At 35.8% G+C, this 18,785-nt stretch overlaps 1 protein-coding gene across 16 annotated transcripts in view; it reads right to left on the bottom strand.

Annotated features, from left to right (window-relative positions):
- Window positions 1–18,785, bottom strand: part of HMBOX1 (homeobox containing 1) — a 189,891-nt gene that overhangs the window by 53,270 nt on the left and 117,836 nt on the right. For all 16 annotated transcript variants that reach the window (XR_001887774.1, XR_001887773.1, XM_017884643.1 and 13 more), the window contains exon 5: window positions 5,852–5,962. Coding sequence is in view for 14 of the 16 variants with exons in the window: in XM_017884643.1 (XP_017740132.1) it covers window positions 5,852–5,962 (111 nt within the window). In the remaining 2 variants the exon portion in view is untranslated. The remainder of the gene's footprint in view (window positions 1–5,851; window positions 5,963–18,785) is intronic.

The raw sequence follows: 18,785 nt of genomic DNA on the forward strand, positions 1-18,785 counted from the left end.
TCAAAATGCTTAATTTAAAACATAATATCACATTACTTTTCAGATTTTTTTCTGGCTCCTTTTTCTGTTTCAGTGTAGCGGTAGTTAAAAACAGCACAAAAAAGTACTCTGGAAACACTCTATTAATGAACAGATTTGTTCTGGAAACCTTAGTTCATCTTGTTTTGGTTGAAATGGATGAAAAGCAATGAAAAAATCCAAGAATGAGTTCAAAACTACTGACTCTAACAGAAAAACAAAAAGATACTAGAATGCAGGAACAATGTATATAAGCCTTTAAACTCCTCTGAAGTAAAATACAGGAGTTCTGGGTTAGCTAAGGTCCTAACAGGAAAAGTGTGTTGTCTATTTCCTTACAGAAATGTTTTTTCCCCTCATCTAAGTTTTCATTAAAACAAAACTTTGCACCTTCACCTAGCAAATCTAAACCCATGAGGAAAACAAAACAAAACAAAACAAAAAACCTCTTTTCATAATTTGTTAAGAGATTTAAAAATTTTGGTAAGTGTTCTCTTTACATACATGATAATGTTCTTGCTGATCGGGGTTAGCTCTGGGTGAGGGACTATCAGCACATCATTACTATGCCATCCATAGGAACTAGCCTCTCCAAAAGTAATTTCACATCTCCCCCCCATGTCACACACACGTTTCTCTGAGATCTAACATTCTGAAAGTGAAGGACTGGACATTTCTTCTGATGACATTTAGCTCATGTATTTGCTGCATGACCCTCTTGGCAAATTTTATTTAATTGTTTAGAAACATGCAGAATATGTGCCACATGCCAAGAGGAACTCAGCAAACTCTGTCTGCTATAGTAATGTTTAAATTAGACAAGGGAAAAAGACTGTGAACTTAATTTGATCAAATAAAGGGACTTTTGATGTCAACCATGCTGAATTTAGCACTCACTTAAAAAAAAAAATAGGTATTTTCTTGTAAGTGTTTTCACAAGAAACAAAATAAAATCTATCTGATTAGTTTACATCAGCCTATTTTATTAATATGCCTTGGCAGGCTTTCAGTTATGCTCGTAAATTCTGATAAGGAGTCTGTTATCAGAGAACTACACTATATCAATTGGGTTATCAGTAAAATTAACCTAAATATCCATTCTATTATTTTTCTTGCTGAGTCCACTTAAAGAGAAACTTACAAAAAACCAAAAGCCATATCCACTGGATCCAGACTGAAGAGGTTGAAAAAAAGAATTTCCACTGGGTGCGATGGCTCACGCCTATAATCCCAGCACTTTGGGAAGTCCAGGTGGGTGGATCACAAGGTCAGGAGTTCAAGACCAGCCTGGCCAACATGGTGAAACCCCATCTCCACTAAAAACACAAAAATTAGCTGGGCGTGGTGGTGTGTGCCTATAATCCCAGCTACTCCTGAGGCTGAGGCAGGAGAATTGCTTGAGCCCGAAAGGCAGAGGTTTCAGTGAGCTGAGATTGCGCTACTGCACTCCAGCCTGGCGGCAGAGTGAGACTCTGTCTCAACAACAACAAAACAAGAACTTCACTCAAAGTATACAAAGAGAAATGCTCTAACGCACAGGAATACAGTCATAGAATATACATTTTTGTTTTCTAAATTTACAGAAGAAAAAAGAAAAAGTTTTCATTTTGTGACTTTTCTTAATTTTGCATTTTCTTCTCAGAATATATGTAAAGGGATCACACTATTTACACTTACCCTAATGAGCTATCTTTCCTAGACAGACAAAAAATTATGAAATAAAATAATTACTTGATAAAAATTATAGACAACTTATTTTCTGCTTGCTTCTCAAAAGCAGGTCTGGACTGTATAAACCTAAGTCTTCTCTTCTTCCTTTCTTTCCTTTCTTTCTTTCCTTTCTTTCTTTCTTTCCTTTCTTTCCTTTCTTCTTTCCTTTCTTTTTCCTTTCTTTTTCCTTTCTTTCCCTCCCTCCCTCCCTCCCTCCCTTCCTTCCTTTCTTTCTTTTTCATCTTACAAGGCAGACTGATTTCTTTTGGTCTCTCTCTCTCCTTCCTATTACACTTTATTTTTCAAATATGTAATACAAGTACATAGTACAAAATTTAGAAAGACACATTAGGCTGTGTAGTTAACTCCTTGCCCCTGTACTCCCAGTCACTCAGTTCCCCTCCACAGAGCTATTCTTCCCAGTTCCTAACACAGCTTTTCAGAGATCTTCTATGCTTAGGTAAGTATATACATGTGTGTGTGTGTGTGTGTTCCCCTACATAAATATGCCTTTGATACTGTTAATGTACCTTTTTTTACTTATGAATTCCATATCACCTCATATAAATTTAATTCATATAAAGCTGCCTTCAAAAAGTAGTTATATAGCTCCATAAGATTCCATTGTTCAGATGTGCCATTAATTTATTTAACCAGTTCTCAACTGAGGGACATTTGGGTGGATTCTAATCAGGTCTGAAATGACTTGCAACAAAGGATCTGCTGTCCTATAAGCTAACATAATTTTAGTTCATCTTAACCAAACGTAATAGTAGCTCCAAATTCTTTAGCTAAAATCAAAGGTTATTTTACAGCCAACAAAACAAAATCACTTTTATCAAGAAAGAATTCTATGCCATATTTGCCTTTATAATAAAGGTGAAAATGCAAAGAAAAAGATAAACAAATTTCAACTGCTAATACCCAATTGCTGTTAATGCAACAACAACTACCAACTGGCAATTATGAACTTACCCTCTTATCTCTGGCTGCCTTTAAATTATGTCCCACAGAAAAACTTGACAAGAAAACCAGTAGTTAGGATTTGGTTTTAAACAAAAAATAGAAAGTATTTCTTTTAAAAAGGTGACAATAATGCAACCTCACCAAAAACCAAATGCAGATAATTAAAGGAACGTCTTAAAAGGAGGCACTATGTCCTTAAAGAAATCAGCTCCTAATGATCAGCTAGAAGAATGTCATTAGTTTCAATTCCCTAGTTCTACCTTCCTCTAATTTCCCGATAATGAGTGGGCCTAGCTCTGGTTTCAAGATAAACTAAAATAGGAAATACGATTTTTAAAAGCTAAAATAAATAACAATAAAAAAAAATAAAACCAGTTTTGGAAGAACACTATCAGCCCAGTGCTAAAGCTGGACTCCTGTAGTTAGTATCCAACAACTGGCTATCAGATCAGCTGCAACAATGCCACCGTGGCCCTGGAGCTGCACCTTAGTCCTCCCTCCTGTTTCTAGTTCAGAGCCGGACTACAGCCCAACCCCGAAACTTCAGTGAGGGAATTTGGCCTTACCAGTTGATTATCCCATTTTGCAATCCCCATTAGAATAACAGATTCAAAAAGAATCATCAATGAATGCTAAGGCCACTGGTGAAAGCCGCTGCAGGAAAGAATATTTATCCAGGGGCAAAATGTCACCCTAAAGATTATTCACAAACTGCAAAGAAAAGATCTGGTGGTTACCATTTTAACAAAATCATCAAGCTTGGCGTATGAATAGTGCTACAACCTTCTAATGCTGACAGGCCTTTTAATATGTGGTAACATTAGGTAAACACTACCTACAAAGTATTTTTCCCCAGTGTTTCATTGCAAAAATTTTCAAACATACAGTAGTGAAATAATTTTTTAAGTGAAAACCATACTCATACCACATATTTTATCACATACCTATCCATTTCCCTAAATATAAATCCATTTTATTTTCTGATGCATTTCAAAATAAATTGCTGCCATCAGTACGTGCCTCCCTAAATAATCTATGAAGTAATCTTGCCTAAAATATTCAACATGATTCCTAACTTCAGATTTTAATTCTAACTTCCAGTTTACAGAAATATAGAAGACAAAGAAATGAGATATTTGATAATAAAAGTAAATAGAAAAATCCAGCATGTGGGACATTCTGTCAAATTACATGGCTTAAGAAGTTCATGTCATTAAAAAAAAAAAGTTTGGGTTACTAGATTTAAGAGACATCCTAATTTTCCAACCTAAAAGAGATACTAAAAAAAGAGCTACAAAAGACATTCTTCTAATGGCTAATGTGACTCAGACTGGATATAAAACGATAATATGAAATTATTATTAATTTTCATAGGTATAATAATGAGGACTGTGGTAATACAGATTATCTTTATTCTTAGGAGATGAATGCTGAATACACACATATATAAATCTTAATTTATTTCTTTTATAGGAATACAGCNATTGTTTTTCTTTCCTGTGTGGGAAGATAATTGTGCTATACTTCCCATGTTGAAAGGGACCTGCTTATTTTCAAAATATAAACTTAAGAATTAGTCTAGATGACATTGAACAATGTGAATTCAATTATTCTCTACAACAAAAATTCACAGGAAAACATGAGCTTTTATTAATTAGAAAGATAATAATTATTCATATGTAATTTGAACTAACCTACATCTTGAAGGATTAAATCTGATAATCTGTATACATATATATATATATATATATGTTTTTTTTTTTTTGAGACAGGGTCTCCCTTTGTCACCCAAGCTGCATGCAGTGCAGTGGCACCATCTCCGCTCACTGCAACCTCTGCCTCCCAAGTTCAAGCAATTTCCCTGCCTCAGCCTCCCAAGTAGCTGGGACCACAGGCATATGCCACCACACCTGACTAATTTTTGTATTTTTAGTACAGACAGGGTTTCACGATGTTGGCCAGGCTGGTCTTGAACTCCTGGCCTCAAGTGATCTGCCCATCTGCCCACTTCAGCCTCCCAAAGTGTTGGGATTACAGGCATGAGCCACCACACCTGGCCAAATGGTAATTATTATATCTATCTATAATTACTATATCTAAGAAAGAGTAAACAGGTGTCTACTGTGTTAGTCTTTCGAATTTTCTGTACATCTGAAACATTTCAAAACAAAATTGGGGTCAGAATAGATTTTAATATTACTGTAGAGGTTGATATGGTCTCTTCTGTTTCATCCTGCCTGGACCATTCGGATTGAGAAACTGACCTTTGGGGAAAAAAATCTTATCACATACTTACATACAAAAATACATGTCTATGACATTCTTTATTTCTACCTCAGAGCCAATGCTATTATTATGCAGTATTTTGACTAGTGATTCAGTCTGTGTGCAAAGGCTTTAAGGCTGCAGCATAACAGAATACACAACCCAATCATAAATTTACACATGAGGGCAGGCTCACTGCCACTTGCCTGCGTAAAGTATAGATTGAGATAGTCCCATAACTTCAGATTTTACTTTATAAAATCACCTGTTAAAAGTATCTTGAATAGATCTTGCCTACTTCTTCCAACTCTAGACATACATTTTTTTGTCATCTTAGTTTTCTTAAGATTTCATTCTGCTTTCCAATCTACTGCTGCTCCTGGGAGTCATCAGGGCAGCTGCATCCTAAAGTCCAAAGATACATCCATTACCCAGGTCATTAAAATTAGAAAAAAAGAAATCATTAGCAGAGATCACTGGATATGGTACAGCATGAATTAAATAAAAATATTAAGTTTACATTACTAATTCAAACAAGATTTAAAAAAAAAAAGATATGGAATCTTACATAGTTATGTAGTTGAAGAAAACAAAATCAGCCACTGAACATTCATGGCGTTCTTTCAAACTATGGCTAGAAATATCATATAACCTGAAAGCAAAGAGGTGTCTTAGGGGAAGAAGTGAATACGACTAGATAATATTAGACAATAAAATAAAATTTATTACAATCAGGGTTTGGCTTTTACCATTAAGAGTGTTTTTCTGCATAAAGCAACCATAGTAAAGTATGAAACTATCTTACTGAACAAGTTAGCACATGGAGTCATTAAAGTAATTCATTACATCTGTCTTGTTTCAGATGCAATAAATAAAAGGAAATGCTATTTACCAGGGTTTGTCTTCTCAAGTTGATACCATCGGTAAAATGCTCTTTTCTTCTGTTCACTCAGATCTGATCCCTGCTGCAATAGCCAATGAGAGATCCGGCTCTGACTGATACCTATGTAGAAAGAGAAATAAGTTTTGGGGGGCACAGAAATTACAGTGAAATTCATAAAGTTCCTTTGGTTCTAGGTTACTGGGTGCTTTATTCTCTGTGTCCAGTCCATAGGGAAGTTGCAACCTGAGCACACTATTATTGGATTCCTTTGTAAAGACTGACTGCGCTGGCTAGGATATGCTCAGAAATTATCTCTTAGATGTCAAGGCAGTTTATTAATTAAGACCTGACAACGGCCTCTAAAATTAATCTCCAAAAAAGGTCCATGAATCTGAGATAAAGATTCCTAAAGTTATGTGTCAGAGTTTATTATATTTGTGCTCCTTCAATTACCACTGCTCTCCATTCCACCCCTAATTTAGAATAATAAAACTTTTAACAGATATTGAGCAAAAAAGTCAAGTCAGCAAGTTTTGTTACTCATTACAGATATTGACCAAAAGATTTAGGGGCTAGGAAACAAAAGGTCATTGAAAATACTGTCTTAGTAAGGTTTTTTTTGGCTTATTTGTTAATTCATTTAGCCATTTTTAGAGTCATTACCATTAGTACAGAGAAGAATTAGCAGACTTTTAGAGTTATGTATGCTACAATATGACCTCTTAAGAAATCTCAACAGCTAAAGACATTTTTCCAACACATGCTTTGCACAAAACTGAATAGAATAGAAAGCAGTAGTTTTCTGCTATCTCCAAGAAGCTCTTGACAGCAATTACTCAGAAATGTAAAGAATCTCTACATCTGAAAGTAAAAAAGCATGCCTATAACTTACTAGTATGAGAATCACATGTTCATTTGATCATTCATAGCTATTCCAAAAAGTGAGTAATTCAGTACAAACTGGCAAAAGCAAGTAACAATGGGAAAGACAAAACTGTCTTGTAAGTTCACAAGGCACTTTCCAAAAGACGATTCAGCTACCAGAGAAGGTTACCAATACCTAAAAGCTCCCAAGGAATTACTGAGGGTAATCGAATATTACTGAATACCACCTGTGTTGACACCTGTTTAAAGCTATACTGCCCAACAGGAAGAGCAGCTATCATGAAGCAATCACACCCTTTAACATCAGAAAAAGCAGGAGGTCCCGAGGATCACATTTAACTCATTAAAAGCAAGCCCCTAGAGTTTCACACACTTAAAAACTTATGTCAAAAGAAAATTTGAGGAAATGGGAGAGGGGAGTGTTAAAAGAAAGACTATGAAGCAAATTTCTCCAACTGGAAACATCTTTCGTTTTTCTTTTTCTTTTTTGAGACAGGTTCTCACTCTGTCTCCCAGGCTGGAGTGCAGTGGCGCAATCATGGCTCACCACACCCTCTCACCTCAGCCTCCCAAAGTGCTAGGATTAAAGGCATGAGCCACTGTACCAGGCCCCACCACATCCAGCTAATTTCTTATTTTTTCTGTAGAGACGGGGTCTCACAATGTTGCCCAGCCTGCTCTCGAACCCCTGGGCTCAAGTGGTCCTCCTGCCTTGCCCTCCCAAAGTGCTAGGATTATAGGCCCAAGACACCATGCCCCGCCTGGAAAAATCTTTCAATTTCAAAAGGCAAAATTCAAACAGCTTTCCAAAACCTAAGTGATTATATTCTCAAATAATTCACACAGCAGTTTTCCAGTGGATTAAAGATTTATGTGATGGATGCACTGTATGCCTTTTCTAAGAAAATGCAAATTATTCTGGATAATTAATTCGGCTTTCACCAAAAGTCTAGTTTCAGACATTATGGTATCTTTTAACACTACTTTTTTTTTTTTTTTTTTTTTCTTTTAAACAGAGTTTCACTCTGTTGCCCAGGCTGGAGTGCAGTGGTGTGATCTCGGTTCACTGCAACCTCCACCTCCTAGGTTCAAGCAATTCTCCTGCCTCAGCCTCCCAAGTAGCTGAGACTTCAGGCATGTGCCACCATGCCCAGATAATTTTTGTATTTTTAGTAGAGATGGGGTTTCACTGTGTTGGCCAGGCTGGTCTTGAACTCCTGACCTCAGGTGATCCACCCACCTCAGCCTCTCAAAGTGCCCAGATTATGGGCATGAGCCACCGCACCCAGCCTATACTGCTTTTCTAAAGGGTGAAGAAAACAACCATCATGAAATCAACATTGATTTTTCATGTCAGCAAAATAAAATTATTTTACATGAATTTTTCATGTTGCTATCATATTACTCAAAACAGAAAACTTCAGAAAAATCGGTTAGGAAAAAATATATTATCAGCTCTGTTAATTGGTTCCAATATGAAATATTCCTTAGTCAGATCATACATAGAACAAGCCTCAGAACTCACTAGACAACAGTGCTGTTCAGGTTCTGACTTTGCTATAGTGAGAGAAGAGGACAAAATCTCATCAAATGGACGTTAGTTAAGTTAGAGTATATTATATAACAAAACACTTGAAGGTTTTAAAATTAACGTTTTTAAAAAGCCATAAAAAACCCCAGAAAACTACAACAAAAAAGCAGAACCAACCAAACAAAAAGCCATCAATACCAAGTGTTGGCAAGGTTATAGAGCATATAAGATTCTCACACTGCTGATGGAAGGATAAAATGGCAGGGCCACTTTGGGAAATAGTTGGATGATAACTGCTAGAGCTGAACATATACATACTCTATGACCTAGCAATTTTTTTCCTAGGCATATATCCCACAGAAATGTGCACCTGCTCAATAGAAGTATGTTCAAAAGAGACAAGAAGACTCTTATAAACATTTCCATAATAGCCCCCAATGTGAAACAACTAAATGCCCATCAAGAATAGAATGCATCGGCCAGGCGCAGTGGCTCACACCTGTAATCCCGGCACTTTGGGAGGCAGAGGCGGGTGGATTGTCTGAGGTCAGGAGTTCGAGAACAGCCTGACCAATATGGTGAAACCCCATCTCTACTAAAAATACAAAAATTAGCCAGGCATGGTGGTGTGTGCCTGTAGTTCCAGCTACTCGGGAGGCTAAGGCAGAACTGCTTGAACCCAGGAGGTGGAGGTTGTAGTGAGCCAAGATTGCACCACTGCCCTCCAGCCTGGGTGACAGAGTGACACTCCGTCTCAAAAAAAAGAAAAAAAAAAGAATGCATCAGCTGTGATATCTACACATTCTATTATAGTCTGCTATACTAAAAAGAAAAAGATAAACTACTGCTATATGAAACCACATGGATAAACATCACAAAAACAATGTTAACTGAAAAACCTTATAACACAGACACACATACACAAAAGCCATACATAACCATTTATGATTCATTTTATATAAAGTTATAAAACAGATACGACTAATCTATAGGGATGGAAATCAGAATAGTAGTTACACACATAGGAGGGAGAAGGTTTCTGCCTGGGAGTTAGAATGAGGAAGGTTTATGTGGTGACCAGCATTTCTCTTTATCTCGATCTGGAGGGTGGTTATATGGGTGTCCTCACTTGACTTTTATGTGTCCATTAAGCTGGACAGTTTTCTGTGTATATATTTAAATTTTAAAAAGTCTCCCCAAAAATGTTTTAAAATTCTATGTAGTTTCAAAAAAATGAAGTAAATGGGTATGTATCAATATGGAAAGATGCCCATGAAATAAATGAAAAGGTATATATTTTTATGAATATACAATTTTACATATTCTAAATTCTGTCTGTATAGTAACAAAAGCTATATAACTAAAGATATACAATATGAATTTAAAGTGGCAGATTCTTCCTACATTTCTATCTCTATATTGTTTTCTTAATCTTTCTATAAATACGCATTAATTATTTTTGGCTTTTCACCCTAAATACTACATATGGAACTTTATTGGTTATTTTAACAACCAAATAGTTGCAAAGAATTTCTGTCTTCCCCCTCCAATTCTACTCTCTGAAGGAAGCAAGGTTAGCTATTTACACATATGTTGTTCCACAATTTTCTCTATATGTAATTACTACTTTAATAAAACAAAGGGAGAAGAGAAATATAGAATATTCTTCTGTCTTTTGTGTGAGGAAGAAATAAACAATTTCTTCCCTCTAAATTTAATCTCAGTATTCATACAATAAACGTAGAAAATAAGTAAAGCAGGTAGTTTTTCCAAAGAGGCACTGTAAAAAAAAATAAAAGCATAAAAGGACACATTTTACAGTGATTTTTCTTAGCAGCCTGTTAACAGATGGGTAAGGCTCCATGAACTCATGCTTCGAGCTGCTGCTTTGGTCCTTCAGCTGAGCACAGTCTCATAAGCCCTAGCAGTCTCTTGACACTATCAGCTTTGATACTTTTCCTCAGAAGAAAATTTCCCTCACTTTCCACCTACTTCCCACTGCAGAAGAAAATGTCATTGCCCACAAGTTTTAGTTCCTCACAACCTCATCTTGTCTACCTCTGACAGGGCAGAGGAAAAGAAAACATTTACATATAACCTTCACACATTGAGAGACTAAAACTAACCCCTGATTAATTTCTTTCCAATAAGAAAGTTATCACATGGTATTCAAAGGAAGAAAAGCCTTTCCAGCCTCATTCACATTATTTTCTGAGCAGCTGCATCAGACTACGTGTTCTTCAAACACCACACTCCCTTCCACTAGAGGGCTCTCCACCATAATCCATTCTTGTCAGAATCTCCAGTATCACTAATTTATGTTTAATTTTCCTTCCACTTCCTGCGGAGTGACACTACTGACCACTCCCATCATCTTCCTCCTTGGAATGCTGGATACAATTCCAACACCACATCTTTTCAGTCGACTTCAGGGCTGCTTTGCTAGCTTCTTACATGTTAGTGGCCCTCAGGATTCCTTTGGTCATCTCAGTTACCAACAACATTGATTTAAAATGTGATCTAAATGCCAATGACCTCCAGGGTATCAGACCATTCTTTCAAACCATCTGCTAGATAGCGTCCATGAGATTTTCCCACAGGTCCTCAGCATAGCCAACTTAACTCACTATCATCCTTAAATCTGTTCTTCCCGTGTTCTCCATCTCAATTTTACTGTTCACTCTACTATCCCCCCACACTCTTACATATTTACTAAATACAACCACTTTCTCTTCCTAAAATTCTTTTCATGTTCTCTCCAATCCTCATTCCAGAAGTTTGGAATCTCAGTCTCTTTTGCCTGGACAATTGTAGTAACTATAAGAAAAAGAACAAACCATTTAAGATCCACAAAGTACAAAATTCTCATAAGTTCCTTCTTAATTAGAAAACCATTTCACAATTGAAAAATTGAAATTTCCTCTTCAAGCAATCTTCTACCTCAGAACTGCTATCATCTCTATAATTCGCCTTCCACAGTGCAAGCACAGTTATGTTTAAATTTCAGTTAAAGCACATACACGCATTCTCTAAAAAAATTCAAATAATTCATAAAAGTGTGCAGAAAAGAAAAAGCTGTTCCTCCATTCCCATCCCTCATTTCCTATCCTAAAGGTATCCTTATTTGGTGTGAATCCATCCAGACTTTCCCCATGCATTTAATACAGAAAAATACGCAAATACACACACACACACACACACACACATATCCAGTTTTTTTTAAAAAACATACACTTGGGGTTATTCTACATATAATAAGTAACTTACTTTTCTCTAATATCTTAGAATGTTCTCATGTAGTACATTATAAATCTTTATTCTAGTGGTTACAAGGTATTCTATACCATAATCTATTAAAACATGAATCTATTATTGGATACTGCAGTTGTTAATGTTTCACTATTATAAATTACAACACAATGACACTCTATGTATATCCTTCTGCAGACAGATAAATATTTCTCTAGGGCTAACTCACAGGAATGAAATTTTTGATTCATAGTTTGTGAAGAGCATTTATGTTTGTGACAAATGTCACCTAACTGTCCCCTAAAGAAGACTGTACTCTCACTCCTCTGCTACTTAGATAAAAAAAGAAAAAAAAAGAAGGCTGTACTTAATTTTATACTCTAACCATAGTGATAAGCATGTTTCCCTACATTCTCACCATTACTGAATATTATAAAACTGTTTTGAAAGTCTGACTTTCTTTCTGTAAGCATAACACATATCCATTATTTTAAAAATCCTAAGCAATTCAGATGAAAGGAAAATTTAAGAGAAAAGCGAATTTTAAAAACCACACACCTGAATTCTCGCCCCTTAGAAATAAATACACTAATTCCAAGATCACTCCAAGCATATATAGACATAGGACAGGTAGAAGTAATAACTGAAATGAGACCATACTATAGACAGAATTTTAAAATGTATAAAAAAATTAGTTTTATTTTAACACAGGAATTTTTTTAACTGGAGTGAAAACAAAAGATCTGAAGTTTTGTAAATGTTTCCATAAGAGAAATGAGGTTCCTGAAAGAGTCCACTAAAGCAAGACAAAAGCATTATATAAAAACACTGCATCACTGGGATGCATTTTTTTTTTTTTTTTTTTTCAACTTATGGGAACTATTTAATGGTTCCAAGCTTTAAAAGCTAAGGAAATTAGCAGACTGTGGTAGCTAACCTCCAAAGGGACCTCCAACCTCCAAATGATCCTTCTGGTCTTATTACCTTTGCATAACTCCCTCCAACACTGCATCAGGGTTGCTCTGTGCAACCAACAAATGTGGCACAAATGATGATCTGTGACATATGAAGCTAGGTCATGAAAGACATTACATCTTCTGCCTTCTCTCCTTCTCTCTTTCCCTTTCTCCCTCTCTCCCACTGCCCCACCCTCAGATAGCTGGTTGTGGGAGAAGCTAGCCATGTTATGAGAACACTCAAGCAGCCCTACGGAGAGGTCCATGTGACAGAGAACTGAGGCATTCTGCTAACAGCCAATGCAAGTGAGTCATCTTGGAAGAGGGTCTTCTAATCTCATTTAAGCCTCCAGATGACTGCAACCTCAAGAGACCCCCTGAACCAAAACAACCTATCCAAGCTGCTCCTGAATTCCTGGCCAATACAAACTGAGAGAGATAATAAAAGTTTATGTTACAAGATGCTAAGTTCTTAATGTAGCAACAGATAACTAACACACATCCTTACACTCTAGTTCCCCCATCTCCATATCCCAGCCTTTGCACTCATCTCCTCATATTTAGAACATACGTTTAGATGGTCAACATTTACATTCTGTTTTGAATTCATAGTTGCCACAGCTGTACACTCACGGTTATAGATTTTAGAAGATTTAGGATTTACCATAGAATTTCTTAGTTTTTCCATTCCTCAATTCCATTTTTGTTTTTGTTTTGAGTTATATTTTACAAACAGTAAAATTTTAAGTATATAGTTCAATGAGTTTTGATAAATGTACAGATGCATGTGATAAATGTACATGATGCATGCTCAAATCAATTTATAGATTATTTCTATGTCCCTTGAAAAGTCCCTCTTGTTCCCTTTCCAGTCAATACCTAAATGCCTTGTTTTGTTTTGTTTGAGATGGAATCTCGCTCTATTACCCAGGCTGGAGCGCAGCGGCATGATCTCGGCTCACTGCAACCTCTGCCTCCCAGGTACAAGTAATTCTCCTGCCTCAGTCTCCTGAGTAGCTGGGATTACAGGTGCCCACCACCACGTCTGGCTAATTTTTGTATTTTTAGTAGAGACGGGGTTTTGCCATGTTGGCCAGGCTGGTCTTGAACTCTTGACCCTAGATGAGCCACCTGCCTTGGCCTCCCAAAGTGCTGGGATTACAGGAGTGGGCCACTGTGTCCGGCCAAAATGCCTTCCTTTTAAATATAACTTTGGTTATAGATTTCTTCACAGAGTAGTTTTTAACAGCAGAGGCTAATTGGTGCTGTATTTTCCAGCCCTTGTATGTTTGTATGTTTGTCTCCATTTTTATACTTTGAGGACAATTTTACAGGGAAAATTTTTGGGGTCAGCTTTCCTTCAAAATCTCTTGGAGTGACATCAGTGAGAATGGTGAAGTAAAAACCTCTGAAAAGCTACTCCTCCATAAAAGCAACAACAGCAAAATCTGCTGTTCCATCAAAGCACTGTCAACAAGTGTCAGAATCAACTTCTTCAGAACTTTAGAAACTACCAAAGGCTTTCCAACAATCCAAAGAGCATTAAAAAAAAAAATGCTGAATTTTGGTAAGAACAACATGTGACATTTTAACTTGGCCTCCTCCCATGCCTGTCATACTATCATTATAGTAGACTTAAAAACCAACATTACTGCAATCACAGTGAAAACCAGGTGTGGCCTAGTAGCCACTGGAGGGGAAAGGACAGGTTTGAAGTTCCTCAAAACACCCTTCTAAGAGAACTGTCATTATTTGACCTGTCAGGCAATTACCTGGAAATCTTTATTTGCAAGGGTTACTTTATTTGACCTGACTCAAGATCTCACTCAGTATGAACAGCTTCTCTCTGAGGAGGAAAGACAGATGTGAGGTAATTTGTCGAAAACAATCAGTGCCAGTAAGTTAACACTGCAGCTGCCTGAGGCAATGACAACAACTGATGTGAACAAGAAGCTGACCAAAATATTTCAACAGAGAAGTGCAGGTATGAGATGTCCATGACAGTCTTCAAAAAGCTATGACATATTCCTAGGAATCTAGAAGGTCTTGAACTTGAGTAGGGCTGTGCACACGTATAGGGCTATTAAGATGTACAGGAAAGACCAGTGAAGACTCGAAGCTCTCACCTCTGGCTAACCTTGAGACCTAGTACAAAGAGAAAGTGAAGGATTAGGCAGAATTATAAGCTGCCTGCCTGAGCATTAAAGGTGTGCCCAGTACACAGAGAGAGACCCTTGACAAAAGCTAGGAGACTTATTGTTTCTAGAGATTTAAGGAAATCTTTACCTAATAATTATCTGACCACTAAGCTGACAAGGAAGAGAGTTCAACAGCTACATACCACAAAGAATAATAACTTTATAATGTTAAATCAGGAAATTCATTAAACAAACATCACCAACAACAGTAATAATAAATCCAAGGGAGGAAGGAATCTGATTTCCAGAGTTTCCACATTACTTAGAATTTCCAGGTTTTAAAACAAAACTTATGAGACATGCAAAGAAACAAGAAAGTATGGCTCATACACAGTAGACGCAGTCAATAAGAAGTGTTCTAGAAGAAATCCAGACAGTGAACTTAATAGACAAAGATTTAAATTAACCATTTTAAAGACTAAAAGAATCAAAAGAAACATGTCTCAGGAACTAAGTATGAGAAAAATGCCTTACCAAACACAGAATATCAATAAACAGACAAAAATTATAAGAACCAAATAGAAATCTTGGAATTGAAAAGTATAAAAAATAAAACGAAAAATTATCTAAAAGGACTCAACGGTAGATATGAACTGGAAGAAGAAACAATCAGCAAACTTGAAGACAGGTCAATGGATATGATCTATTATAAGGAACAGAAAGAAAAAAAGAATGAAGAAAATGGAACAAAGGCTCAAAAACCTATGGGATACTATTAGGCTTACTAACATACACATACTGGGAATCCCAGAAGAAACAGAGAGACAAAAGTGAGAAATATTTTGAAAAAATAGTGACCAAAACTTCCCAAATTTGATGAAAAACATTAATGCACACATCTAAAAAGCTCAATGATATTCAAGTAGGGTTGACTCAAAGAAATCCATACCTAGACACATCATAAATTATTGAAAACCAAAGACCAAGAGAAAAATCTGGAAGTGACAAGAGAGAAGTGACTCATTACATACACGCAATGCTCAATATGATAAACAGCTAATTTCTCATCAGAAACCATGGGAAGGAGACATTAAGACATTTTCAGATGAGGAAAATTACAGAAAATATGCTCTCTGCAGATGTGCCCTGTAAGAAATACTAAAGGGAGGTCTTCAGGCTGAAAGGAAAGGACATTAAGCAGTAACTGAAATACACCTGAAGAAACAGAGTGATGGTAAAGGTAACTATGTAGGTAAATATAAATGAGAGTATAACCAAATATTTTGTGTCTATAACTCCTTTTTCTATTTTATTTATACAAGAAAACTATATAATGCAATAATTATAATCTAAGTTGATGGGCACACAATATATAAATGTAATTTATAAGACAAAATGAACCTATTATAGAAGAAAACTTTTTCTGTACTATTAAAATTAAGTTGGTATTAATTAAGTTGTCATAAATTAAGATGTTAATGGTAATCTCCAGGGCAATGACTGAGAAAATAACTCTAAAAATATAGCAAAAGAAATAACAAGAGATTTCAAATTGTACATGAGAAAACAATCTTTTTAACACAAAAGGGAAAGTAATCAAACAGAGGAACAAAAAGATGAAACACATATAGAAAGCAAATTGCAAAATGGCAGATATAAATCCTTCCTTATCATAATTAAATTAAATTTAAATAGATTAAAAACTCCAATAAGAAGACAGAGATTGGCAGAAACCCAATCCAACTGTACGCTGTCTATAAGAGAGACATTTCAGATTCAAAGACATAATTAGGTTGAAAGTAAAAGAATGGAAAAGATACATCATATAAAATAACCAGATGAGAACTTGAGTGACAGTTAAATATTAATGTAAGACAAAACAGACCTTAAGATAAAACTTGTTATTAGAAAAATAAAGACATAATAAAAGGCTCAATTAACGAGGAAGATACAACTATAAATGTATATATACCAAACAACAGAGCCCTAAAATGCATAAAGCAAAAACTGACAGAACTGAAGACAGAAAGAGATAATTCAACAATAACAGTTGGAGATATCAATATACCACTTTCAATAATAGGCAGAACAAATACATAGATCAACAAGGATTATATGAACAACTATATGCCAACAAATTACATAATCTAGATGAAACGAACATAATTGTAGGAAAAAACTACTAAAGCTGACTCAAGGCCCAGAAAATCTGAATAGAGCTATATAGCAAATAAAGATACTGAATTCATAGTCAAACATCTTCCCGCAAAGAAAAGCCAGAATGCTTTACTGGTAAATTCTACCACACATATAAAAAATAATTAACGCACATACACCCATTAACAACTCTTCACAAACGCTTCTATAAAAATAAAAAAGGACAAAAAAACACTTCTGACTCAATTCCATGAGGCAGTATTATCCTAATACCAACATCAGACAAAGAAACCACAGGAAAACTACAGACAGGCTGGGCATGGTGGCTGACACCTGTAATCCCAACACTTTAGGAGGCCAAGGAGGGAGGATCACTTGAGGCCAGGAGTTCAAGACCAGCCTGGGCAACACAGGAAGACCCCATCTCTGCAAAATAAAATTTTAAAATTAGCAAGGCATGATGGCACACACCTGTACTCTCCAGCTACTTGTGAGGTTGAAGTGGAAGGATCACTTGAGCCCAGGAGGTCAAGGCTGTAGTGAGCCCTGATGGTGCCACTGCATTGTAGCTTGGGCGAAAGAGTGAGACCCAGTCTCAAAAAAAAACTACAGATTAATGTCCCTTAAGTATGCAGATGTAAAAATCCTCAACAAAATGCTAGCAAACTGAATCCAACAACATATACAAATATAAAGGATTATAAACCATGATCAGGTGGGATTTATCCCAGGATAGCAAGGTTTACTCAACACACGAAAATCAATGTAATACAGTCACATCAATAAATGACAAAATCCACATAACTATTTTAATAGACACAGAAACACAGGATGAAATCCAACCTTTCATGATATAAAAAACTAAGAATAGAAGCAAACTTCCCTACTCTGATATGTATCTATGAACAAACAACAGCTGACATCATACATAATGGGGAAAGACTGAATACTTTCCCTAAGATCAGGAATAAGACAAAGATGTTTGCTCTTGCCACTTCTGTTATACATTGTATTAGAGGTTCTAGCTAGAAGGCAAGATAAAGAAAGAAAAGGCATACAGATTGGAAAGGAAAAGTAGAACTACTTCTACTTGCAGATACATAATTTTGCATGTAAAAAATCCAAAGGAATACACAAACAAAACACACACACCCCTATTAGAACTAACAAATGAGTTCAGCATGGTTATAGAATATAAGATCAATATACAAAATAAACCTTATTTCTATCCATTAACAATAAACAATCCAAAAATAAAATTCAGAAAACAGTTCTACTTACAATAGCATCAAAAAGAATAAAATACATGGGACAAGTGGATATCCACATTAATAGAATGTTCACATCCCTTCCTCACATCATATATAAAAAGTAACTCAAAGTGGATCAAAGATGTAAACGTAAGAGCTAAAAGTATAAAACTCTTAGAAGAAAACACAAATGCAAATCTGCATGATTTGGGAATAGGCAATGTTTTCTTAGCTATGATACTAAAAGCAAAAACAAAACAACAAAACAATATATACTTCATCAAAACCAAAAACGTGTGTGCTTCAAAGAACACTATCAAGTATGTGAAAAGACAACCCAGCCTCCACCTGCTGGGTTCAAATGATTCTCCTTCCTCAGCCTCCCGAATAGCTGGGATTACAGACATGCGCCACCACACCCAGCTAATTTTCGTATTTTTAGTAGAGACAGGTTTCATCATGTTGGCCAAGAATGTGAAAAGACAACCCAAAAACATGGGAGAAAATATGTGCAAACAACATGTCTGCTAAGGGATACATCTGATAAGCGACTTACCAGATATAAGTTCACGTATACGTGTGTGTATACATGAACTTATATAAATAATTCAACTTATACATGAATTTACATATGAACTTAAAGAACTTAATTTATATATGAACTTATATAAAGAACTCAACACTTCAATATATTATATAAACCTATATAAAGAACTCTTAACACTTCAATATAAAAGTATAAAAGATGAATAATCCAAATTTTTTTTTTTTTTTTTT

The sequence above is a fragment of the Rhinopithecus bieti genome, unplaced genomic scaffold (genome assembly GCF_001698545.2).
Source record: "Rhinopithecus bieti isolate Rb0 unplaced genomic scaffold, ASM169854v2 scaffold_315, whole genome shotgun sequence".
Classification (NCBI taxonomy): domain Eukaryota; kingdom Metazoa; phylum Chordata; class Mammalia; order Primates; family Cercopithecidae; genus Rhinopithecus; species Rhinopithecus bieti.